General features: G+C 47.2%; 1 protein-coding gene across 1 annotated transcript in view; it reads left to right on the forward strand.

Annotated features, from left to right (window-relative positions):
* LOC119397040 (activating signal cointegrator 1 complex subunit 3) overlaps positions 1-26,104 on the forward strand; it is a 623,467-nt gene that overhangs the window by 449,715 nt on the left and 147,648 nt on the right. The window contains exons 28-30 of the mRNA XM_037664465.2: positions 2,250-2,370; positions 14,709-14,841; positions 16,010-16,135. Coding sequence (XP_037520393.1) covers positions 2,250-2,370; positions 14,709-14,841; positions 16,010-16,135 — 380 coding nt within the window. The remainder of the gene's footprint in view (positions 1-2,249; positions 2,371-14,708; positions 14,842-16,009; positions 16,136-26,104) is intronic.

A 26,104-nucleotide genomic window follows, 5' to 3' on the forward strand; every position in this document is an offset into this window, starting at 1 on the left:
AAAACAGCGCTTAGACGAAAAGGTGCTCTATTTTCGGAAATATACCTAATTCCATTCCGTGTAAAAGGCGCTTAATTGCAATCCCATTCCATTCCTCCAAGCGTTCTCCCCATTCCATTCTGGGGTCATGAAAAGGTGGAAGCAACTCTGCAACACTGACTGGAAGGCATTGAGGCTATTTCAGATGTGGCTGGCGCGATTTGACTGCTCAAGCAGAATAAAAAAGCATGAATTCGTTTTTTCGGGTGATTTCGCAGTCTTTAGGGAGTCCGGGACATTGACTGTACTTTGGTTCCGGTGAAATCGTCAGTGTATTGGCAATCTCTGCCGCTGACAGTTGCGGGTGGCACAGGAGGTGGCACCATGGCACCAAGCACATAAAATTCGAGTTTGGACACAAAAGGTGCACACATCATCTTGGTTGTTCTGTTGTGTTTTACAGTGCGGTAGTAGAAGGCTGTGGCTCTTTAACCTGCACTAACGTCACACAGTATGCAGGTGTCTAGCATTTCGCCTCCATCGAAATGTGACTGGTGCACCGTGATTGAAATCACGAGTTGCAGGTCAGCGGCCGTGCACCATAACCAGTGCGCAACCGCAACGGTAGAAAACATCTGACGTGCAGACTGCCTCAAAAAACACACAAGACACACCACCATGCGTGAAATAATGACTGCGTAAACACGAAAAAAAAAGAAGAAGACTAACCACAAAGTAATGATAACGATAAGGCTGACTGAAAAAGAAAAATCTGGTTGGCCAAGGAACAGCGGGTGTGGCGTCCGAAACTGGAAGATTGTACATGCTCCCAACCTTGGAGGCTGCACAACTGGAAGCCAATGTTGGCCAAGCCAGCGAAAAATCCAACTTGACGGCTTTTAAAATCAAACAGTGAGGCTCGAAACAAGTGATTTAGTCTGAAAAACCAAACTTTGGGTGTAAATTTGTCCAAGAAATCGGTTGCGAAAATGTATTAGTAGTTGTACGGGAACCTCGATGATGCATTTATGAATTCCGAAATGTCCATCAAGTGCGAATTTTCGTCATCCGAAAAATCCGTCGGTGACTGTATCAAATAACCAAGACAGATGCTTCTTTTACCAGTAAACCTTTATTTAAATTAACATGTAATTATGTTGAAAACAATACACTGCAGTAACGCCTCATTAATTAATACATAGTAACGGTTAAAGCATATTTGCGACTAATCCCCAACCGAGCCTCATAGACCCTAATGTATTCACTGACTGCGTGCACAGTGGCTTGTCCTATGCCTTGGGATTAGTGCATAGTGCGATAATGAGACCCGTTATGTGTATAACCACTGCTCGGTGCAGGCCACGATGGAATGTCTGGGAACCTTCTCAATGCGCCTCTTTCACGATGCCACAGTGCATGCACCCTTCCCTGAGCAGAAAAATTGCAAAACACCCCTTGACCTTTTGTTCCAGCAGCCCCTACCAAAAGGGCCGAGGGCAGCACAGGAAAAGGAGAAAGGCAGATTGGCAAAGACTGCACGAGCAGTCTAGCATATTCGATAACCAATGCAGCTGCCTTTTAGGCTCCTGTACAGCCACGTAACATTATCATAGCTCACATCCCTTACATACCATCGTCAATCACGGAACATTGTCACATCATTTTTCATGGCCCTTGCACCAATAAAACCCACATATCATCATCAATGCGGCTGCCTACAATAGTGCTGTAATCTTCGATCCTGCATTTAGGAAAGCTGACAGTCAGATTATGCGACAACTGATCACTGTGTGCGCCGATTTCGTTGCACTCCGGGTGTTTTTGTGGGCACAAGTTGGCCCAGTAGTGAGCCTCATCTTGAGCAGTATTTGCTTTCTTCCCTCTCAACCAGCTGAGATTGTGTTTGTTACGACTCAGTCTATCTGGGATTGTTTTAAGTGGGCTGGCGTATAGATGTTTTTCCAGTGCAGCACACTGTGGGCCCCTGAGGGACTTCCTTTGAATTATCATGTCTGCCTTTTTGTTTCCACTGCTGTACTCTACTAGTCAGCAGCTTTTCATGGTGGGGAATCTCGTCATGGAAATTTCTGAACATTGTGCTTGCTATCAAGTGTGAATGTTACTTCATACTAATGGCAAAAAAATGTGTTTTTTTAAGTATTCTATAGTATTCGATTCATTTCTGGTAATATTTATTCTGTGTTCGTGATTTTTGTTGTGTGGCAAATGGCCGTTCCATTGCTGAGTAAACCTTTGTCCCTCCTTTGCAGGTTCTAATAGCCACGGCGACCTTGGCTTGGGGTGTCAACTTCCCGGCCCATCTTGTGGTTGTCAAAGGCACCGAGTATTATGATGCCAAGGTTTCACGCTATGTCGACTTTCCGATCACTGGTTTGTTGGGCTCAGTGAGCCTTGCTTTACTAAACTAAGGCATAACTTGACTGCTAATTTTACAACTCTGGCAACAATGTTTATCGCACACTGTTTCTGCCATATCAGCCTACATTTACTCTCAGTAAGGCATAGCTGTCATCGTACATTAATGACATTAGTTGGGGATGTGGACTTGACATCACTATAAAGTACCAAATAATATATATATGTGTAATGCTATGAATGAGAGACGCCATGCTTTTATTCCATCCCACGCGCACTTGTTCTTCATCGGCTTTTACCAGCCATCACTGCCTTCTTACCTCACAGGGTTCCCCCTCCCCCCGAAAAAAATGCACGAGTTACAAACAACAAAACATGAACAAGCAAAGTCTTCTAAGTGTCAAAACGTGCAATAGTTCTGTGTCCCAAGAGAGTTCCAGAACTCGCAGAAAAAACTTGACAGTAGAGGGCAGCAGTGGGGTCTGCTCTAGTGGGCAAGGCTAGCTGTTGCATTGTATGCCGTCAACGTGCTAACTGATGATGACACGGCCTGAGCTCTTGGGAGAGCTGGTTGCATTTGAAGGTCAGATGTCATGGGCATCGAATTCTTGGGTGGCACAGAGGCTGATGGGGCGACGTCTGTATTCTTGCGGAGTCCAGGGGGTGTCATCGTGTTCTGTGGTCCAGTGAAGAGGCAGAAGAGGGTGATCTTTGTGCAGACGGGAGACCTGGTGGAAGGTCAGGTCGAGTGCTTTTCAGTCATCAAGGGATGCTTACCTTGTAAATTCGCCCCGCCACGGTGGCCCAGTGGTTATGGCGCTCGACTGCTGACCCGAAGGTCGCGGGATCGAATCCCGGCCGCGGCGGCTGCATTTTCGATGGAGGCGAAAATGTTTGAGGCCCGTGTGCTTAGATTTAGGTGCACGTTAAAGAACCCCAGGTGGTCGAAATTTCCGGAGCCCTTCACTATGGCGTCTCTCATAATCGTATCGTGGTTTTGGGACGTTAAACCCCAGATATTAATTACCTTGTAAATTCATGCTCTTTGTTCAGATGCCTGAAGGCTGCATGTGACAACTGAGTTCCATTGCCTTTAGACGGTGGGTTATGAGCGAGTCTTTAAATTGGGGGATCATTCCCTCTTTTTTCCATGATTCATTGTTTTGGAAGATATGTGTGAGGTAAAATCTAAACGTCTCATCGGGGGTGTAATCATTGAAGTTAGTGGCCACACCACTAGAATCTGCTTCAGTGGTCCATACAGTCAACGTCCGATTTTTCAGACTCCCTAGGGACCGCGCAATCGTGCGATAAATCGGGCAGTCCGAAAAAACGAATTCATGCTTTTTTATTTCGCTCAAGCAGTCGAATCGCCACAGCCCCGTCAGAAATAGCTTTAATGCCTCCCAGTACACTTATCATGCATTTTGGTGCGTGCCCATGCTCTCGCAAATACATTCGGCACCTGCCGCAAACCCCGCTTTACGTGCCAGCCGCCACTTGCGTCTCGCGATGAGCGCCGCTGATACCAGCAAAGCGCGGAATAGATTACGGCTCTTTCGCATGGAGCGTTTGGAAACGATGACGTGGAACACAAAGAGTGTGGCGGAAGAGGGGACGACTCGTCCGCCTTTCCCTGATGCGTGTGCACACGTAACACGCATCGCCGAATCTCCGCCGATACGCAGCATCTGCTGCCGTGTGAAGCCGATCATCTCTAGTTGTGTGCAGCACATCGCCAACTAAGCTGACGCCGTCACTGTACTGTTCCGGTACCGTACGCACGCATTTGTCATGAAAGGGTTCGGGATGCCCACTCCGTTCCTGACTGCACACGGGCGTGGCAATGGCGAGCTGGTTTCGTTCGTGGAGGCAACGCATCTGTGCGGCGCACTTTGCGGTCTCGCACAAAGAGGCAGCATGAATGGCGGCGCGGCGCATTTGGGTTCTCACCTGCGCGCAGTACGCATGCAACTGCGCTAGGTCACATGCACTGCCGAGCAGTTAACTGAAGATGCCTATCGTAAGGGTTGTGAGCGATGAAGCTGTATTGGCGCATTTGCGGCCTGCCGCCGTCACGCCTCCGTACATTTCCGCCGCTTATCCGTAAAGACATCGCCGCACTGCGCCGTGATAGTGGCCTCTTTGAATTTCTGGTCTGCTTCACCCCATAACACTTTGGTATTGCGGCAAAGCTGACTTTCGGACTCTGTTACTATCGCAAACAGATCGACTCGTGAAAGCGCTGCTTCGAACCTACGAGATGATAGACGCGGCACCGGTGGGGGCTTCAATTAATGCCTATCAGACCTGCAGTTTGGGCAGAAAGTCCGAAAAATCGTACGCCGAAGAGTTTCAGCGTCCGAAATTTCGGACTTTCTTATAAATTGACGTCTATGGGGCTGGTGATGGTGCCGCGAAAGCGTCCGAATTTTCGAGCATGTCCGGAAAATCAGGTGTCCGAAAAATCGGCAGCTGAGTGTATATGGTCAGGGTGTCTTGTTTAGAACTGCAATGATGACGTGCAGCTGATAAAGTGGCTGCCAGGTCTTCATCCTGTTGACTTGCATGATGCTATGAATTAGAGACATGGTTTGGCTCCATGCTTTTATTCCTTTCTGCACGCACTTCTCCGTCGTCGGCTTCTACCAGCCATGCTCAAATGCAGACATCGTTGAAATGGACAGACAAATCAACGACCTACTCATGCAATTCTGGCAGAGAAAAAGGGCGTTTCTGCATCGATTGCCACAGGCGAAACGCAGTTGCAGTGCCCGAATACCAACCCATCTCACACATCGATGACGTTCTTGACTCTCTTGGGAAATTGACGTACTTGTTGACGTTAGACATGACATCAGGCACATGAAGATGCATACGGAAGACATTCCAAAAACGGCATTTATCAACGTACAGGTCACTATAAGTGGCTTGTCATGTCTTTTGGCTTACGGAACGCCCCCGCCACTTTTGAATGGGCCGTCAGGTCCATATCGACAACACACCACTTGGCACACGTCACGAATTACTTTGATGACGTTAGAATCTTTTAGCAAGTTACTGAAATACGGTACGATCTTACCATACCGCTTGTTGGGCCGCTCCCAGGGTCAGTGTATCGCCGAAATGGCAGTTTTCTTTTTAACAGAGCTGAGAGGCAACACTGAGGCTTGGCCACCCCATAGTAATTTTTGAAAAAGCATTTGTGGTGTTGGGGTGCCTGCCCTATAATTGGGGGCGGCCAAAGCACAGTGAGCGCGAAAGGAGGAGTGAGAGTGTACCATAATTGCGTAACTTATTTCGGTAACTTGCTGAAAGACTCCTTTGTCTATTCGGACACATTTCCAGACCATCTGAAGCATGTAGATGCCATTTTAAAAGCTCTTAAAAGTGAATGCGTTAAGCATAAATTGAAGAAATGTCAATTTCCCAAACGTCATTGAGTACTGCTTCATTGAGTGCATGGGCCACAAGGTTTCAAATGGCACTTCAAAACAAAGCAACGTGGAGCTTGTACCTGTCATGTCTCCTTCGTTGCATATATATATATATATACCGTATTTACTCGCATAACAGGCACACTCCTCACCCTAGCATAGTTCTTTTCTTTTTGCTGCGCACCATTGTTTGTTGGTTTTCCTTTCTATCTGTGCGCAGCACATTCCTTTTGAAGCATTCGTGCAAAACAGCAGGATTGGCAAACGGTGCGAGTCTAGAGACCTTGTAGCGCACAAGCGTACGGCCAGCGAAAATCACAGAACTGGCCATGCCAGCCTGCAAATACGGAACTCTATAAGTAGTCAGCAGCAACTGACGATGCCAGCATGGTGGCAGGAGTGCACAGAGAAAGCCATAGGGGAGGGAACAGACAGCTGAAGGCGAGGGTTGCAGAAGGTTCTTCTACAGTAAGTAACCTCAACCACCGAAGCGGCAGAGTTTGCAAGGCCAGGTGGGACAGCCAATCAGAATGACGATAGACAGTGGCACGGGTTCCACCCCTACTATTTTTTTTTACCAGTCATTCTCACTCCGTGACAGCGTTGTCAGTTCGTTTTTAGCCTGTCTTGCGTTTTGCCGTAGGCGATGGTCCAAAACGTGACCTACACGGCCGGTTTCAAGCTACAGGCTGTAGAGTATGCACTTGAGCACAGGAATTGTGCTGCCGAGAGGAATTTTGGAATTGATCAAGTCCGTGTGCATTACTGGCGGAAGCAGCATGACAATCTGCACGCTACGCATCGGGAGGGGACTGAAAGCTTCCTGGTGTGGAAGAACAGGTCTGAGCCACAGCAAGAAAGCATGGCCTTGCGACTACCGCTTTCTAAACAAGTAATGGGTGGACGAATGGCCTCACGCAGTGCTGCAACAGACTGCAGTTAAGCACATCACTTTGTCAGCAACTACCTCCTTGGTACAAAGAAGACTTTCACAAGTTTATTATATGCCTACAGTGGGACCAAGAATAGTGTACACATATGCTTGCTCTAAAAGGTAAGCTATCTAACAGTTTTTTTTTTTTTGCATTACCGCATCTTTTTTTTTTTTCCCCGTCCCGAAGAAGTTTTCGTAAAATTTACCTCGCATAATAAATGCACCCCCCAACTTTGCTTCGGTTTTCCGGAAAAAATATGTGTGTTAATTACGCGAGTATATACTTATAGATATATTATTTTTTCAAGTCATATTTTCAGTTTTTTTTACTTTTTCCCTGAAAGCTGCTTAGAAGTTGTTGTGTCAACAGGATTGGCACAACATTTTGTTGAAATAATGAGAAAACGGGTATTCTTCATTCCACGATACATCCGCAATGGCACTACCAAGCACTTCCGTCTTGAGTGCACTTTTCCATCTTATATGTGACATTCTAAAAAGAGACAGGGCGTGCAAACACGGACACAAGAAAGAAGTCAAGACACCACAAACGCCAGCACACTAAAACAATGTGACTCTGTGCATTTAAATTAGAGCTGTGCAAATAGCGAAATTTTGGGTGCAAAGCGAATTCGAATATTGAAGTGTGAGTGCGAATCGAATTGAATATTTTTCGAATATTTCTCGAAAACGTCGAAGTGAATTTGCAGAAAAAAATGGTGGAGAGGATTCCTAAGCATATTCTTATGAGATAGCAACATAAAAGTGGTTCTTTTCGCTAGGTTGATGAAGTGCTGGCAAGGTGGTGTTTCATAGTTGTCTTATCAAGAATGAGGCAATGTAGAGGCCAAATTGTATTTATGTACATAATTTGGTGCAACCAAAGTGTTGCCGACAACACTTTACACGTGATAGGCAAAGATGCCATTTCCTCAGCCTCTCCTCCTCTTTCAACTTCTGTGGAAGCCCAACTGATGTGGCAGACAAGGGTGTGCTCCCTTCAAGTCCGGAGTTCCAAATCTGCCTTGTAGATGTGGATATATAAGAACATCTGAAATTTTGGATGCTAAAAAGCTTCGGCGTCCGATTTTTCGGACTTCCTGCCCAAATTTCAGGTCCAAAACAGCATTAATTGAGCCCCCAACTCTGCCACATCTTTCATCTCCGTGTTGGAACCAGCGTTTTCTTGAGTTAATACATTTGCGACCGTAGCAGAGCTTGAAAGACAGCTTTGCCGCAATACTGAGGTGTGATGAAGTGAAGCATATTGAAAAATCTAGGGACCATTTCCAATCGGACGTTGACTGTCTCTTGGTGAAGTTTGACCGTAACGAAGCTTGAAAGGCAGCTTTGCCGCAGTACTGAGGTGTAATGAACTGAAGCATATTGAAAATCTGAAGGAGTCACTTTCAATCGGCCATTGACTGTCTTTGGGAAGTTCGAATTGTTCGAATAGTAAAATTCCAGTGGGAATCGAATCGAATAGCAAACACTATTAAAAAAATATTCGAAATTTCTAATATTTGCTCACCCCTAGTTTAAATCCTTTTTAATCGGGGCAGCTGGCGAGGGCTTGAACTGGTGCACTCACTTACGAAGCATGTTTGCTTTCACATTGAGCAAGAATAAATATAAATGCAAGCTAAAGCATTGTGGCAACCTTGTATTGGTACATTATTGGAGTTGTATTTCATGATTCAGCAGCCCATTGCATGGAGATTGGTTTAGTTGGTGGCACGAAAATGGCACATGTGATGACTCACAGTTACCGTTCATGTGAGTGCCGTCCAACCCATGTTTCTCTTGACTGAAAACGAAAGAAGAAGAGAGAAAGGACATTCCAGCTTCCTTCATCCATTGCGCACCGATGGGTCCTCAGGGTACCCAGTGCAGTGCAAAAGGCATTATTGTTGCCCGAGTGATGTGTATAAGCGGGGCGCTTTTGCTTATTTCTAGGGTTGTGAGAATATTCGAAATATTGAATGCAAATCAACTATTTTCCCAAATATGTGGATCGAGAGGCGAATATTTGAACAAGTAACTAATTACGAGTGCCAAGCATTCTTGTTTTTACAAAAGTAAAGCGTCGGTAATATGTACCCATATTAAACCTGCCACAGTTAAAATGTAATTTTGACTAAATTGCTATGCGTTAGCGTGTACCATGATCACGATTTGTCACATAAAGATAAGTGCACACCAGAACTTGCTCTCTGGCTGATGCCACAATGTCCCGCAAGAGGCCTATCAATGCTCTCAGCGCTGGTGAATGCAGCGATTCTGTCACGGATAAGTACTGCAAAGCACGAAAGGCATGACGTCAGCCCCCTATGAACATCCCAGTATGAGGCACAACTACTGGGGACACTGCATAGTTACGCTGTGTTCTTGGCAATTGGCAATGTTTTACTGTGAACTATGAGAAATTCACAAGATGCACACATAATGAACTTCTGAAAACAGCGCTAGGACGGGACGGAGAAGGAATCGTCAAGGCAAAGCGCTTCATCTTGTCGCTTCTTTCTATGTCCCGTCCTAGCGCTGTTTTCAGAAGTTCAATATGCACCAACTAGCCCAAATTGAAGCTCTGCTTTATATCAGTTCATGCGCTCGGTCATTTTTCTGCATGATAATTTGTAATGAGTGCATTGCCAGAAGTATCTTCGATGTGCTTCAGCCTAATGACGTGCAATTTAATTCATTTTTTTTTTTTGTTTTAAGTTGCAAAAGCTATTGTTACTTCGTGCTTTGCATCTGTTCAATAGTAAATGCATATTTGATATTTTTGGCTTATTTGTATTCGTAAATTTAAATGTTCGCACATGTCTACTTCTTGCTGTTTTGATGACAAGTCATGCATGTGCGAAGCTTGTATTGACACACCTGCGAAGCTGGCGGTTTTCCAAAGAACCCTCTTCTCCAACAGCCGGTGTGCATGCACCAAAGAAATAATAAAACTTTAGTTTTATTATTTAAAACTTTCTTTCCGGGGCTGTGGTTCAAAACCGGGTCCCCCGGTCCAAAAATGAGTGCCTCGGCCACTAGGCCATGTTTCTACGCTTGCCCAATGTGAACTGAACTGAAGCATACAAATGCATTCCACCGACAGCGTGAAAAAAACAAAAAGAAATTCGGAAGCAGCACACTTGCTATGGGTACTTCGTAGAAATATTTCCTGTTGGCGGACTAAAAGCGATCTGCTGTACAATGTGTGAGATCGATATAAGGAATTGCACATTGAAGGAAAATTCCAACTTTGACAAAATTGAATTCCTATCCTGCATTTCCAGGATTGCATGATGGTCCTTTTGTTGGGCCTTTCTAGAGGCTGAAAAACGCTGGAAAGAACATGAAATGAAAAGCGCCATGCTGATTGAGCCCGAAAACAGCTCCCTATAATAAAAGTGCACGCTTGCATTAGGAGGGCACATTGTGCAGTGCGAAAGAAAGAAGGTCGGGCACAGCCTTTGTGCCCCAGTGGGGGATGTTTTGTAGCTCAGACCACTTATAACGTAACCGCTTACAGTGCAGTACCGGTTATAATGCGGTTTTTTCTGACTCCCGTTTACCCTCCCATAGAACTCCATGTATACGCATACCGCTTATTGTGCAGTCCCCCGAGATGAAAGACCGGTTATAATGCGGCTGCCAGAACGTTCTCAGAGATGCGAAGGAGCGAGCGTGCTTCTCAGCGGAGATGCGCCGGCGGGGGAGAGAGCGGCGACGGCGTTACGAAGGAGGAGCGGACGCGGAACGAACGAACAAGGAGCGGGGGGAGAAAAAAAAGGGGGGAGGGATGGAGGTGGGGGACAGCAGCCCGGCGCGGGTGCGTGGTGTGAGGAGGGGGAGCGGTTGCGTGGCCGACGGAGAAGCCTTTGCCCCCTTGACATGCGCGCTTTGCCCCGGCCGCATGACATGCGCGCTCCGCTACGTACGGGCGCCCGCGTCCGCATCAAGAGCGCGTTACCGCTGTTTGTCTCCGTCGGGAAAATAGTTGCTTCGTCGTAGAGCGCAGATATCGCGCGTGCAACCTCGATTCCCCCGCAGGTAACAATGCTTTGAGACGCGATTGAGCTTTCGCCTTTGCCACCAACAGGCGGACTTAGGAGCTTGAGAGACTTTTTCAGGATAGTTGCCGCGGCTGTTCTTCCGACCGCGAATCGAAACTTCGTTTCACGCGTGATGCCCTCGGTTTAGCTCGCGAGTGCGATCTCTTCTACGCCCGATCTCCGTGTTGCCTAGGGCAAGCTTCTCGCGGCGGCATGCCAAGTTGCAACGCGCACGCTAGGCCTAACGAGCGCTAGCTGCCATGTCGGCGGCCGCGGACTACAGAAGTTGCGGTTTGGTGCCGAGTCAATGAAACATTTTGCAGTTGTTGCATTTAGAAGGGGTGACTTACATCTTTAAAGGGGTACTGACACAAAATTTCGCGGCCGAGATAGCCTGCTGGATCGATTTCCGTGTACGTGCGTGTACCATCTGCGAAATATCGACAGCTAATAAAGCTTGGAAGGTATTTTATATGAATATTGAAGTTCGCGTGCGCGATCCAGCACTATAGGGCGCACCTATTGCATTGACACCCTCGGAGGTGACCCGAGGTGACCCCCCTACTTCCCATACGTAACCGTTGTAGCCGGTACAACAAGTTGTGATGACGTCGTAGCCGCCATTTTTGTTTTGACGCGCTCGCCGCTGCGCTGTTGGTGTCTCAAGGAAATCGTCGCCAACAGACGACGATGAGGAGGACGACGACAACGAGGACGATGATGGCGACGTCATCGCGCAGCCCGTGCGGCAAGCGTGCGAATGCGAGGAGACGACGCGAACAGCGCGGAAGTGCGTCACACTTCTGTGTGCTGACGTGATCGAGCGCTGCAGCCGCTAGGTGGTGATAGTTGCACCCGGAGGCTTGTCGTTCTTGAAACCGAAACTGACACTGGTCGGTAATGAGGAGCCTGTAATTAATTATCTGTCGCGCGCTGCAGCAAACGATGTGCCGTGTTATGACTAACAGGCCCCCAGCAACACATTGCAGCAAAAAAACGCGAGGCCAAAGTTTTTGTGTCAGTACCCCTTTAACGAAAACGCGGGCGTGCGTGTGAAACACTCGAGTGGTGGTTTGTGGTCGCCGCCGTTTTCGACATGGTGCACGCGCAGTGTGCTACCGCGGTGACTTCCCGTGACGGCGCATTTTTTTCCGCGTTCGTTATGTCGGCACCGCGGGTCCGCGGACGCTAACCGTTCAACATTTCCTAATGTAAGCAGACGCAAACTGACGCCCAGTCGCATGCCTCGATAGTCGGAATCGCGCGCCTACCCGTTGGTCATGTTTTGCACACGTGCAACCTTTCAAAAATGTTGTTTTGGTTATAGTGCGGTACCGCTTATAGTGCGGATATTCGCGACTCCGGCGACTTACGTTATAAGCTGTCTATATCTTTCCTTTTGCAGGAAGCTTGTCCTCTCTTGCCCCACTTCCAGCCATGAATTTAGTAATACGTATAGACAGGCATCAGAGCGTGGCATTCCCATGCCCTGATGCCTCTTAGCCAATGTGGGCCAAAATATTTCTGCTCACTCTTCTGGAATGACTGGTGTTGGCAGCAGGCATGATTAGTATGTGTGACCACAAGAGAGCCAAGAAGACCACGAGACAGGTTGGGTGGGCTTCTGCTGCTGCAGCTGACATTGCGGCAAAGTGTGGTTGCACGTCAGTTTTGGAAATGGATTCCATCGTTACACATGCCTCTGCATTTCAGTGGTGGACCATAGTGTGTGAGCAGAAATGGTGTTTCTGCTGTGTCAGCAATTTTAAAGGGACTGACAAACAATTTTTCTCCACCCAGTTTTTTATGATGCAACGAAAAGCTCCCCCTCGGCGGTAATTAAGCGTGCAGCGGTTGATTTCAAAAGCGCATGGATATCTTATAAGTTGAATTGTTCAATCTGAGAAGCCACTAAAAAGTAGAGTCCCTCCTCCGGCAACGCTGAGAAGCTGGTAATTACACCCAACGTTACACTTTCACTGGAGTTATTGCAGCTGTGGTTAACCACCTTCATTTTGGAAGTTTTCAACCATTTTTCACGACGAAATGCAGGTGAAAATGAAGCTTTCGGAATGCTCATCGTCACGTCAAGTTCTTTTACTGCCTCGCGAGACAGGTGCTTTGAAATTTGAACTCGTTGGCGGGTATCCCTAGTTCCTCGGCTGACAACTTTCATGCTGCCACTCATGAGCATCGAATCATACTACAAGCGAAGGCGGCACCACTGTTCTGCTCTCCGCAAATGAATGCGTATCTAGAAAAGATTACAGTCGACGACCGATAATTCGGACTCCACGGGGAACGTAAATAAGCCCGAATTATCGAATGTCCGAAAAAACGAATGCGTCAAAAAAAAAAAATACTTCTATTGACACTTCAGGGTCCCGGTGGCCGAAAAAAGTTGTCAATGCGTTGCTGCCCGCACTTCCGCTTACGTGCAACCAAGTCCGCCTGTATCTCCGCCAGTGTGATGTGATCGCTGTACAATGGCGAGCTGGTTTCGTTCGTGAAGGCAACGCGTCTGTGCGGCGCACTTAGCGGTCGCACAAAGAGGCAGCATGAATGGCGGCGCGGCGCATTTGGGTTCTCGCCTATTAAATGCGTGCACTACGTGTGCAACTGCACCAGGCCACATGCACTATCGAGCAGTTGACTGAAGATGCTTATTGTAAGGCTTGTCAGCGATTGAGCCGTACTGGCGCGTTTGCCACCTGCCGCCATCACGCCTCCGTGCATTTCCACTGCTTATCCGCAACGACATCGCCGCACGGCGCCGTGATAGCGGCCCCTTTGAATTTCCGGTCCGCTTCACCCCATAACACTGCGGCATCGCGACAAAGCTGACTTTAGGACTCTGCTACTGTCGTAAACAGGTCGACTCGCGAAAGCGCTGGTTCGAACCTACGAGATGATAGACGCGGCAGAGGTGGGGGCTTCAATTATTGCCTTTCGGACCTGCAATTTGGGCAGAAAGTCAGAAAAATCGGACGCCGAAAAGTTCTAGCGTCCGAAATTTCGTACGTTCTTGACCATTGACGTCTATGGGGCTGGTGACGGTGCCGCGAAAGCGTCTGAATTTTCGAGCATGTCCGGAAAATCGGCAGTTGACTGTATCTGCCGCGTTTCGTTGTCGTCGGCACGGCCTTCGGCGCTGGCCTTGAGGGCACCGTTGGCGCCATTTAACTCAGATCTTTTGATACAGCAGAGCGTAAAATAAAGCAAGTCTCAAGATAAAAATGAAAGCGCGCGCAAAACGCTTTACCGCAGACGCATTCGACAAAATGGCGGCGATAGCAGCGCATAGCGCAGCGTGGGGATACAGGAACCGGAATGTAGGATGTTCGCGATGTCGATACAATTTCCCACAGTGGACCAGTGCCTCCAAGATCGGCATTTCCAATCACAAATCTCTGAGGCGTAAAGTAGCGATCGAAATAAAGCCTCATAGATCACCAATTAGCTTTCGTTTTAATCTCTGAGGCCATACTTAGTATGGCACGGGTGCCGGAGGAGATAATGGCTGGCGATTCGGCTTGCGTGACAGTCTCGGACAGGGTCCGGATTATCGAATGTAGATCTCGCAGCTGTCCGAAATATCGGTCGTCTTTATACACATTACTTCTATGGGATCATCGGCGGTGCCGCGCGACTGTCCGAATTACCAAGCATGTCCTAATTATCAGTGTCCGATTTATCGGTCGGCGACTGTATAACAAAGAAAAGTTCACTGCACATGAGCAAATAATACTAAGAGACCATTAACCGTGTACACCAGTAAAAGGCCATGTGATTGGAATCATAGGCATCTTTGCTTTTTTGCCGCATGGGATGCCAAAAGTCATCACTTTTCAGTGCCTCAGGGAAGAAATGCAATCTTTCCCGATTTGTTCTTTGAGTACTGATGATGACATAGATGCTCCCATGCTGCTGCAGATGTCCTGCAAATGATTGGTCGAGCTGGCAGACCACAGTTTGACGATCAAGGTGTGGCAGTGGTGTTGGTCCACGATCTCAAGAAGAAGTTCTACAACAAGTTTCTCTACGAGCCATTCCCAGTGGAGTCGAGGTAGGGTTCAGCTTGATTCCTTCCTTGTGTGAAGCAATTCGAAATAAATAATATCTTTTTCCCACTGATATATATGGAATTTCAAGAGGTTTTCTACGAGTGTGGCATGGAGGGATGGAGGAAGGAAATGACTAGTAGGGAGCACAGCAGTAAAGAACTTGTGGGACACAACTGCTTGCTTTGGTTCCTAGGAGTTTTCGTTCCTCCATGCACAGGCATTGCAAAAGTGTTTGGGTTGCTCTAACCATTCCCCCATGTACACGTTCAGCTGCCAATATGTTTACTTTGTTTTGACTAAACATCTTTGACACTCAAGTGAAGAAACAATGAATCAGTTTACATTTTACTCTGAAAACTCTAATGTTGTTAATTTCACCATCATAGGTTTCTTAACACAGGAGAATATCATTTTTAAATTTCGCACTGAAATATCCGCGCTTGATGTCGCGGCTTTCAGAGTGTATTTTTCATATTTTGGCGACATTGGCCCAATGAAATTTCCTGACACTTGGCATCTTTGGCCCCCTCAGAAGACAATGTACTTCATTTTCACCGATTAGGAATGATGTAGGTCCTTGTAGACGCCATCAAAATCTACAACGTCACAGCAGTTCTTGCAGGAATGTCAAGGTGGCGTCGTTGCCCACATTTTCCAACTTACCTCGTGGCAAGCGGGGTAATTTTGGTGTTGTAAAAGCGTAATTTACTCATAGAATTGTTTTCCTCTTTGTACCTGCCACGGCGGTTACGGTACTCCACCACTGACTCGAGAATCGAATGAAATGCTAGAAGCTTTAGGATCACATTAAAGAAAACCGGATGGTCAAAATTTCTGGAACCCTCCAATACGGCATCCCTCATAATCGTATATGGTGTTGGGACGTAAAACCCCGAAAATTTTTAATAAACATCTTAAATATCTAAATATATTGAATTATATATAAGCATTTAAAAGCATTCGAAAGTTTTTTTGCATTCACACACATAATTTCTTGCAGCTAGGCTTACACAATGCCAAATTTGGAAAATTTAAGTAAAATGCTCAAGTTATCGAGGTGCTCAATTTTCCTTACCCCATTTTTCATTTTATTTTAAGCATGCCGATGACTTCTTTATGCTGGTGTGCATGGATAATTCTCTTTCTGTATCATTATTCCTTTGTTTTCAGCTTGATGGATGTTTTGCCTGACCATGTGAATGCTGAAGTGGTTGCTGGCACCATCCGATCCACACAGGACTGCTTGGACTACATGACGTGGACGTACTTCTACCGGAGGCTCCTTCAGAACCCAACGTAGGGCCCCTTTATTTCACATCTCGGGCACACACCTCTCGATGACTCAAACTTTTGGTTGGCCTGGTGTGTTTGCAATGTACAGTCGCCGACCGATAATTCGGACATGCTCGGTAATTCGGACAGTCGCGCAGCACTGCCGTTGATCCCATAGAAGTAATGTGTAAAGACGACCGATATTTCAAACAGCTGCCAGATCTACATTCGATAATCCGGACCCTGTCCGAGACTGTCGCGCACGCCGAATCGCCAGCCATTATCTCCTCCGGCACCCGTACCATACAAAGTATGGCCTCAGAGATCAAAACGAAAGCTAATTGGTAATCTATGAGGCTCTATTTCGATCGCTACTTTAAGCCTCAGATTTGTGATTTGAAATGCCGATCTTGGAGGCACTGGTCAACTGTGGGAAATCCCATCGATGTCGCGAACATCCTACATTCCGGTTCCTGTATCCCCGCGCTATGCTGCTATCGCTGCCATTCTGTCGAATGCGTCTGCCGTAAAGCGTTCTGCGCGCGCGTTCGTTTTTACCTTGAGAATTGCATTATTTTACGCTCTGCTGTCTCAAACGATCTGAGTTAAATGGCACCAACGGTGCCCTCACAGCCAGCGCCGAAGGCCGCGCCGACGACAATGAAACGCGGCAGATACAGTGAACTGCCGATTTTCCGGACATGCTCGAAAATTCGGACGCTTTCGCGGCACCGTCACCAGCCCCATAGACGTCAATGGTCAAGAACGTCGGAAATTTCGGACACTAAAACTCTTCAGCGTCCGATTTTTTGGACTTTCAGCCCAAATTGCAGGACCGAAAGGCAATAATTGAAGCCCCCACCTCCGCCGCGTCTATCATCTCGTAGGTTCGAACCAGCGCTTTCGCGAGTCGACCTATTTGCGACAGTAGCAGAGTCTGAGAGTCAGCTTTGTCGTGATGTCGACGTGTTATGGGGTGAAGCGGACCGGAAATTCAAAGGGGCCGTTATCACCAACGTTTATAGAACTTCTTTCATTTGCCAAACTCCCCGCCTCCGCCGTACTCTGAAAGCGGCGCGCAACCGACTTCCGGTGCAGGTGGCGCTACTGCAGCAACAGGCTCTACGTAGCAGACGGCGAAGCGCGAGTGAAGGCGGCGGTCAGCTGCGATTGTCCGCGCAAATATACTGAATTGCTTATCAACACAGTTGCGAAAACGACTTATTTCTCCGCTAAGGTAATCGTGTTAAATAGTACGGTTCAGCAACAATATCTGAGACCGGGTCTGCTCGTGTTCTGTGTTACGCGAATGACAGTAGGCACCGTGAGCACGTACCGTCGCTGCTGCTCTCGTTCATTGCTATACATACATTAGCGTTGCTCACTGGCTACGTACAATATTGAAATACCAGAACAGCTGATTTCGCAAACCTCTTGCCTGGCTACCAGAAGAGCCTGTAAATGTTCTCGTAGGTATTTAGAAACAAATAGGCCATTGCATAATTTCGTCGGAGGCTCGCGAGGGAATCCTTTCGTGCTGTCTTTCCTCTGACAGCCTTCGCCTTGCCCAATTACAGGCTTTATTGCAACTCGGATTTTGATGATGTCTAGTGTCCAAGGAACGGAAAGAATACAGCGAAATGCCGCTGTACATTATTCCGCTGTCGTAGTAGAATTTCAGTCTCGCAAGCTCGAGATTCAGAAAGTTATCGATGTGTTGCTCGATTAAATTTGATCGCGATAAAGCGTGACCAGGATCAAATCTGTCGGTCATGATTGACTCACTCGTGCAAGTTGCGGAAATAAGGAGCCAGTCGCACTCGATATGAACTACGTTTAGACCGGCAATACCGACAATAATTACACATCAACTTCTGAAGATTTTCAGGAAAAACGAGGCATTTCGATCCTGTCATTCGTGAATCGCTCATTAATACTTGAGAAAACCAGCGAAAAAGACGCACACACGAAGGAAGAAATCACAACACCATGCTGAACTTATAACTGACATATACTTGAAAGCCACACTGGCCTGAAACAACCAAAACAGCCAACACATGTACCAAGCTCTCAGCAAAGTACAAAGAAAAAAGGGTTACAACATCAAATTTGCCCTAACTTAATTTTGCGTCCATTTTCGTGGGTTTTCACAAGTTTGGTGTAAAGAACTGGCCCAGCAAGCAGCACTTCGACAGTACATTCGTTCATTAACTTGCGATTTTTCTGGCAGCCTTTTATCCCGTCTGATCATGCTGAGCCCAAGAGTGCTGCGGTCATTAATTTGTTTGTCCTTTTGGCGCTGTGCAGCCCGGCATAAAACATGTCGACATTGCGGACGCGTAACACGTGTAATCTCTTTTGCTGTGTATTACAAGATCCGGAATCTGTTCGTCAATACAAAGCAGTGGCCCATCTGATCCGGCGCACCGATACGGTAGCAGCCGTAGCAGCGGTCGGCGCACCTCGCTGAAGCCTGACGCGACTACAGCGCCACTCGCCGCCTCCGCTTGCGGCGGAGCCGCGCAACAGAGCCGTGTTTTCAAACTGAAGTAGTTCTAGAAACGTTGGTTATGGACCCTATGGTGCCTGCCATTTGCAAAAACCATATGTGCCATGCTTGCCTTGTCACTGATGCTTCACTTCAACGCACATCTTGTGCAGCGCAGTGAAGCCAGAGTGTGACACTCTTTCGTGCTAAGAACCTCATTAATGGCTGCCCTCTGGCTTTTGGCCTTGTCTCCTGTGTCTCATGTATGTACACCCCTGTATGTACGCTAATAAAAATATTCACCGAAAATATAGACGTGTTCTGCTCCAATAGTGATCCTAAATTTCGTGTTGCCTCCTACAAACAACGGCTCCTCCTGTTCCAAATTTGCTCCAAAACAGACTTTTTCCTGCTCCAAAAATTGCTCCAAATTATAAACGGGCTGGAGCATCATTTTGGCATCAAAGCCATAAATGGAGCATCAGGTACAAGTAAAGCAGCTCTTCCGGAGCATTTCAGAGTGGGATCATTACGTTGGGCTTCCCAAGCAGCTGGAACTTGCCTGCGTGCGCTGATATGTTCGGTGCCTGTACTGTGCCTGCAGGGACTTGTGCATTAAAATGGCATCTTCTACCAATCCCGCGATGATTGAACAAAACAGCACACCTCGGTGCAGTTTGTTGAAGAGGCCTTAAAACATAGTTGACATTTCGAAATATCCATTTTACTTCTTTTTTTTCCCCTCAGAAAACCCTTCACTAAAATGTATGCATCCATTGTGCCGACAGGGGCACACTGTTTTCACTGACCTTGGTGGGAATAAGAACGTGCTTGGGTGGTCCCTGATGGTATCCCTGATGACTCGAGTAGCTTGTTGTCACCATTTAGGCCTCAACCACTTGAAAAGAAATGCGAAACATCAGAGCATGCATAGATGCCGCACTGTTCGCATTTCTTTCCATATCTGGCATAAATGTGAATAACATAACCAGTGATTCAACTTTGAAGGTTCTCGCATTGAACAACCGTGGAGCCTGCATTTTACGACCAATCGGTTTGGTCCTAGCAAAACTCCCGCAGAGTGTTAAAAACCTCAATTATCCAGTCCAGGAAAAAAAAAAAGCATTTATATTTACTCGACTTTAGTGGGCACCCAGTTTTGGCAGATTGAGAATGAGCTTTTGCCTGAATGCGATGGTACCGGCTAATTGAAACTGACGGGCTCCCATACTGATAGTGAGAAAGAGACGACTACAATTTGCCTTCACAAAATGGGAAACTTATTCTCCTGGCAGTTGGTTTTCTTTGGTGATCCAGTTTTCATGGCTTTAAGATCGCTTCTGGATACGCCTCAATCGCTTGCATATTTGAATGGCTGTTATCTAGACAAGCTCAAGCCACACAGAAGCTAGTGTTGGAGGTCCAGATATTTTAGCCACATGAAAACTTTTGTGGCCGATAATGATGATGAGTGAACTTTTATTGAGCCCAAACTATATCGGTGGTCGACATGCACTCTTTGCTTGCACCACTCATGCCCCGAGCTATTTTCAGTGCACAAAATAACTTTCCCTTTAGTGTGAGCTTTCACAATAAAAGCAGCACATCAGCATTGGGGACAGAGCTCGTAGTCATGCACGATACAAGCCTTCCATGTAGCACAGTGCCTATACTCCATCTCAGCACTGCCAAAGATACGGGGTGTAAGACACGCTTTCGCAGCAAAACATAGTTCCAGATATAATTACTTTAGTACCAATTGGCAGCATTGAGGTATTCATGCTTGTTTGGCACGTGTTGTGTCACATCAATAAGTGATATGTTTATTCTTCATCACATTTACGTCGTATTTCTTTAATTGCATCTGTAACCGCCGGTAACTGTGGTTACAAATCAACATGGGCAGCGCTCATGCAGACACGACCGCCCGCTTCGATCCGAACTTGTGCTTGCTACTCACGCGCAGCGCTAATAGCAACAAATAAATGGTGAAATGAGCCATCGCTTTGTGCCATCTCACGATGAGCACTAAGTATCAGGTACATTTTCTCGTTATTGACGAGATAAAATGCTTGTTTAGCTACGCCTGCTAAGCCGAATGCGCCGATAATTTGACAATGTGATAAATTCGAGGCAGCGCCGCTAATTTGACAGTGTGATAAATTCGAGACAGAGGGCACCAGCGTCGTGGGTGCAGCCATGTTCTTTTTTTTTTTTCTTTTTCGGCGCTGCCGTCTGCTCGCTTTACTCACCCAACGCATGCGCCAGACACCAGGGGAACGCTGAGCAGACGACGTGGCATGGCTGAATACATCGTGAGGGATTTTCACCCTTCCTATTGGCTAAGGGGTTCGCAGCCTCCACAGTGGAACTTCTGAGATGGAGTACAGAACTTGAGCTTTCCTTGCCTGCTTTCTCCTCCTTTTCTTGCGATGTTTCTTTGTAACTACACACAGCTCTCACGGCTGCCAATGCTGCGTCACATGACTAAGCCTTACAGCAGCGAGTGCTCTCCCATAGCGCCTGGTTGCAACATGCAGTAGGAAGCGTGGCCTCTGGGTTCCGGCAGCAGGCTCTTTATAGAAGAATGAGCAACGTTCCAGGCATATAATTAGAGAAGGCGTTGTATGAACCTGCATGAGCTCACATGAAATGTACTCTGTGGCAGTGGCGTAGCCAGAAATTTTTTTTGGGGGGAGAGGGGGGCTGGCATGTCTATATATATATATATATATATATATATATCAGTGATTCCACTCCTGCGCCAAAGTGCGCCAAATTGTATTTACTGCGCCATCCTGATAATATCGACGAAATTTGCGCCAAAGTCTCAGATTTGGGGGCGTCTATCACCGGCAATCGCACCGCCGGCGCGTCAGAACATGTGCAGCTTGATCTTGGAGCTGCCAATAAAGTCGCAATCATGGACCAAGAATTATTCCGCTGAATAAATAGCGCTCGCGCGTGCGTTCCGAGTAAGCTACGATGCCATGCACGGTGCCGACGCAGCTTCTGTTCTGCAAGTCGGCTAGACAGCAAAACGCGCTCTCCGCAGAGGCTCGTGACGTCTAGGCCTATCGGTAGCGAGAAAGTGCGACGGCGATTCATCGACGGACGTCGTCTGTTGCAGAAACGCTGCTGATAGCTCGTTTCAAGCGTCGCACGGCACGTAAGGAAAGCAATGTTCAGTAATAACTACATGAGTGCCGCTAAAATGTCTGTCACTTCTGTTTCCGGACATCGCGGAATGAAATCTGGGATCGCTCGCAGTAAATATATGGGACAATATCGAATTTTCCTTGCTTCGCGTTTATGGAAGAGCACGCGAACGGTGGAAACGCGTTGACAGTTTTCCTCAGATATACTTTATCCATGGATCTTTATCCAGAAGTGCTTTTTCGTAATTCCTTCCGCCAGCACGTCCGAGTTTGTAATCACTCTGCGGTAAATACCCCCTAAAAGGCCCTGCCCTTTCGAGCTCACGTGCTAGGGTTCCAATTCGAATTTTTGCTTGCTTTTTTTTAAATGTCATCTCAATAGTAAAATCATATCTCCTGGTCGGAGCAGCCGCAAATGCGCAGCTGTCAGTAGCGGGCCCGTCGCTGACGGCCCACGGTGAAGCGGCTACGCCATGTTACACGTCCGTCCCTCGCTTTCGGGGGTCAATAGCTAATGGTTAAAAAAAAACTAAGTTTCGCTTAAGAGCGAAGCAATGAATGCGATACCAAAAAATTGTATTGTGAAACGAAGTAAGACTAGCAGCTAACTCTTTTGGATCCGATCTCGCGTAACTGAACAAAACGCTGGTTTAAGGGAATATGGCCCCTCCAGGAACCGAAGAGTTTTCTTGCTCTGAGTTTTCTAAACGCGAAGTAAGCGTTGAGAGCACAGCAAGTTTACGAGCCGTCTCCTGATGCTTCGAGATAGCGCGCGCGCAAGCGACTGCGCCCTTCGAGCGATGCGGTCCCCCCCCCCCCTTCCGCTCCCCTGGCGTCCCTTCATGCTCCTTACGAAAGACGGGCGGGGCGTTTCCTCTCTGTTTGATGAGCAATCGACGGCAGGCCCGCACGCGGGAAGATGTTATCTCATGCGCTGTCCGTGCGGCGGAGACAGACGGCCGGCTAGTTTAATCTCCGCTTCAGCCGCGTTTGTCGCCAGCGCTCGCGATCTTTTACCCGCGGCTAGAATGCGCGTGGTGATGTTGTTAATTTGGACTTTATAACGGAAAATTACGGCAACGGCGACGGCAAAAATCCGCCGAGAGTGTCCATATAATTGCTATCGCAAGGGTCAATGTGCGGGGCAGATTTTGCGCCCCCCCCCCTTTTAGGTGATTAGGGGGGGCGCCCCCCCTGCCCCCCCCCCTCTGTGCGCACGCCTATGCTCCTGAGATGACTTTTTCCATGAGATTTGCAATGAATCGAAATATTTCTACTAGCCAGGGGCGTAGCCAGAAATTTTTTTCGGGGGGGGGGGTTCAACCATACTTTATGTATGTTCGTGCGTTCGTTTGTATGTGTGCATGTATATATACGCTAGCAAAACTGAAAAATTTCGGGGGGGGGGGGGGGGGTTTGGACCCCCCCAACCCCCCCCCCCCCCTTGGCTACGCCCCTGTTTCTAGCCTTCATTAGAGCCCCATAATAATACTCGGGTGCTTGAATGTTAATGCAATATGCTTCTGTATTGCACTCCAGGATGTAAAATTCGCTGCTCCAAAGTGCTCCCAGATGCAAAATTATCTGCTCCAAAGTGCTCCAAGATGAAAATTTTGCTGCTCCAAAGTGCTCCAAAACGGAAATTTTGCTGCTCCAAAAATTGCTCCAAATCAGAAATCCTTGGTAGCATCACTGATATATATATATATATATATAAAGAGTGTTCCACACTCGCCGTCATGGCTACTGGCGGCACTGACTGACGCTCCCATGTTTAAATGCACATATATACCCTATAAAGTGGACGGGGGGATGGCCGCCGCGGTAGCTCAGTTGGTAGAGCATCGGACGCGTTATTCGAAGGTCGCAGGTTCGGTCCCTGCCCGCGGCAAGCTATCTTTTCGTCCACTTTTCTTTCTTCACAATTACCTTACATTTACTACTTAAAACATCCCGTATACTTTCCTTGGCATTATTGTCTGTTAGTTCTCATTAATATTGTGTATAACAAAGAAAACGAGCCCTTGAAATTAACACTTCTTTCCTTCATATATATATCTATATATATATATATATATATATATATATATATATATTGTACCGGTGCGCATCGGCGCCCGCTCTGTGCCAGTGAGAGTGAAGACGATGACGTTCGTGTGTTGCGCGCTCAGTCTGTTTTCTGTGCTGACGCTGTCTCGCATTTGTGACCCTTGTGCCAGGCGCCGTGCCAAACCTCTTTATAAGAACCCGCCTGTTGCAATATATATATATATATTGTTAATAGTTGTTTTGTTAAATTGGAGTAAACCTTTTACAATCATGAATTCACCCATTCTACAGAACATTTTTGCATCCAAAGAGATGTGTACATCCTGCACCTGCGATTTTCTCATGGAAATGGAGCGCTTTCTCGTTCCCAGCCTGCGCAGCACACGGCCATTTCATCATTTTATAGCCCTGACACGAGGGCACTCTAAAGTCCTTTACGTGAGGGGACATCTTCCGGAAAGGCGTTAATGTGCAGTGACACTGTTACAAGTTGCCACTCTAGTGTCGCCAGTGCGAAGTCGGTGATAATAACGACAGCAGATTAGGTTGTTCCGTACGCAAGCGAACACAGCGAAGAGATCAGAGACGTGTTTGGAAAACAAGACAGCAACTTTAGTCTAGCGGTATCGCAGCTCAAGGAATCTCAGCAGTACAACACTTAAAGCAAACTAACATACGTATTTTTGAGCCATAAAACCCACCATAACTAACATACATATAAAATCGATCAATCAGCTTACAAGAGGCAAGTATCACACAATTAACAAACGGTAATAGATATTAACACAGGCTGTACATCTCGGTTAACAGCAGACATTAATCGAGTTAACATTAGCTAAAGATGTGAAGGTTTGAAAGTATAAACAGATGAAGGCATACGTGCGATGACTGGAAGCATTCAGTCCCCGACGATCGGATGCGAGAAGTCACAGAGAGGTCTGGCACGACTGCAATGTCGGCGGAGTTTCAGTGTTGATCTTTCCAGGGGCTAGTGCTTAAAGGCGATCTCAGGTAGGTTGAGCTAACTTGAAATTGAAGTTACGATGCCTATGCTGCAGATATTAATTACGCGTCTCAACTAGACGAACGACTAAGTTTAGGTGGCCAGCCAATACAGAGCCACACTAAAAAAACATGGATAATCCCTCTGTCGTAGGAATCGGTATCACACGAAAGTAAAACGTGTCTTAACAGACGTAGTTGAGCATTCGTTGTGCATTGTTTCGCCTCGAGGGCGAAGGAATGAATGCTATAGCAACAAGTTGTAATGACACACGAAGAACGGCAAGCAGCTCGAAACTTGCAACGCGCTGCTCAAGCAAAAAGGACACATGGAATGAACATACACAGGATGAGTGCGAACTAACAACTGTCACAGCTCGACAGTTAAAGCGCTGTGGTCAAATAAAAAGGAGGATGCACGAAATGATTGCACAAGTATACACAGGATGAGCGTGAACCGTCACAGTTGTAACTTATTTGTATGTCAGCAGTGCGCTCTTTTTGCAAAAGCAGCTGCTGCACTGAGCGAAGTGACCTTCGTGCTCTCTGTAACTTCAACGCAAACTTGCGGTGAGGGGGCAAGACGTACAAGATGAGCGCGCGCGCACGAGCGACCACGCCCTGTAGAGACGCACGCTCGTCTCAACGTGTGGGGCGACGATCTTTAAACCGTGCCCTTCAAGCTCTTCGCGCCATCTCGCTAGTCATAACGAAAACATGCTGATGTACCCCGATCTCCGAGTACCGGCACTGGCAAAAAGGTGTATTTAAATAGCATGCCGTTAATATGGCGAAGAACGTGCCGTCTGTGGTGAAGTCATTTCGCGCTGCGCGCTGGGGATCGAGGGGTCGTAAGTTCGACTCCCGGGGACGGAACTTTTCTTATAGTTTTTTCTTTGCCATATGTTAGTCTTTATATTTTACAACGTCATATCTGTGATGGAAATGCGTCAGTGGAGCCGTGGTGGACCCCGGCATGAAACACTTTCGTGTTAAAACTTCCAGAAGGGATATTTGCTGGCCTGCTTCTACACCATGTTAGACAAGACTGATCAGCAGGGCAATTTCCCTTCGTGTCCCCCGCTTCTCTTACCGGGGGAAAAGGGACCTCCACATGGGTTCAATCATGCGCATTTCATTGTGACCAACTCGGCCCGAAAGATATATTGACCATGCCCCTTTTTATTTATGGGACGGTACTCAACTGAGCGAGAGTGACAACCTGTTAAGGCAATAGCATACAGCTTGCCCACCTTCAGCTTTCAACGTGAGAATGGTCTTTGGCTCTCAGCCGGT

Source organism: Rhipicephalus sanguineus, chromosome 6, assembly GCF_013339695.2.
Source record: "Rhipicephalus sanguineus isolate Rsan-2018 chromosome 6, BIME_Rsan_1.4, whole genome shotgun sequence".
Lineage (NCBI taxonomy): Eukaryota > Metazoa > Arthropoda > Arachnida > Ixodida > Ixodidae > Rhipicephalus > Rhipicephalus sanguineus.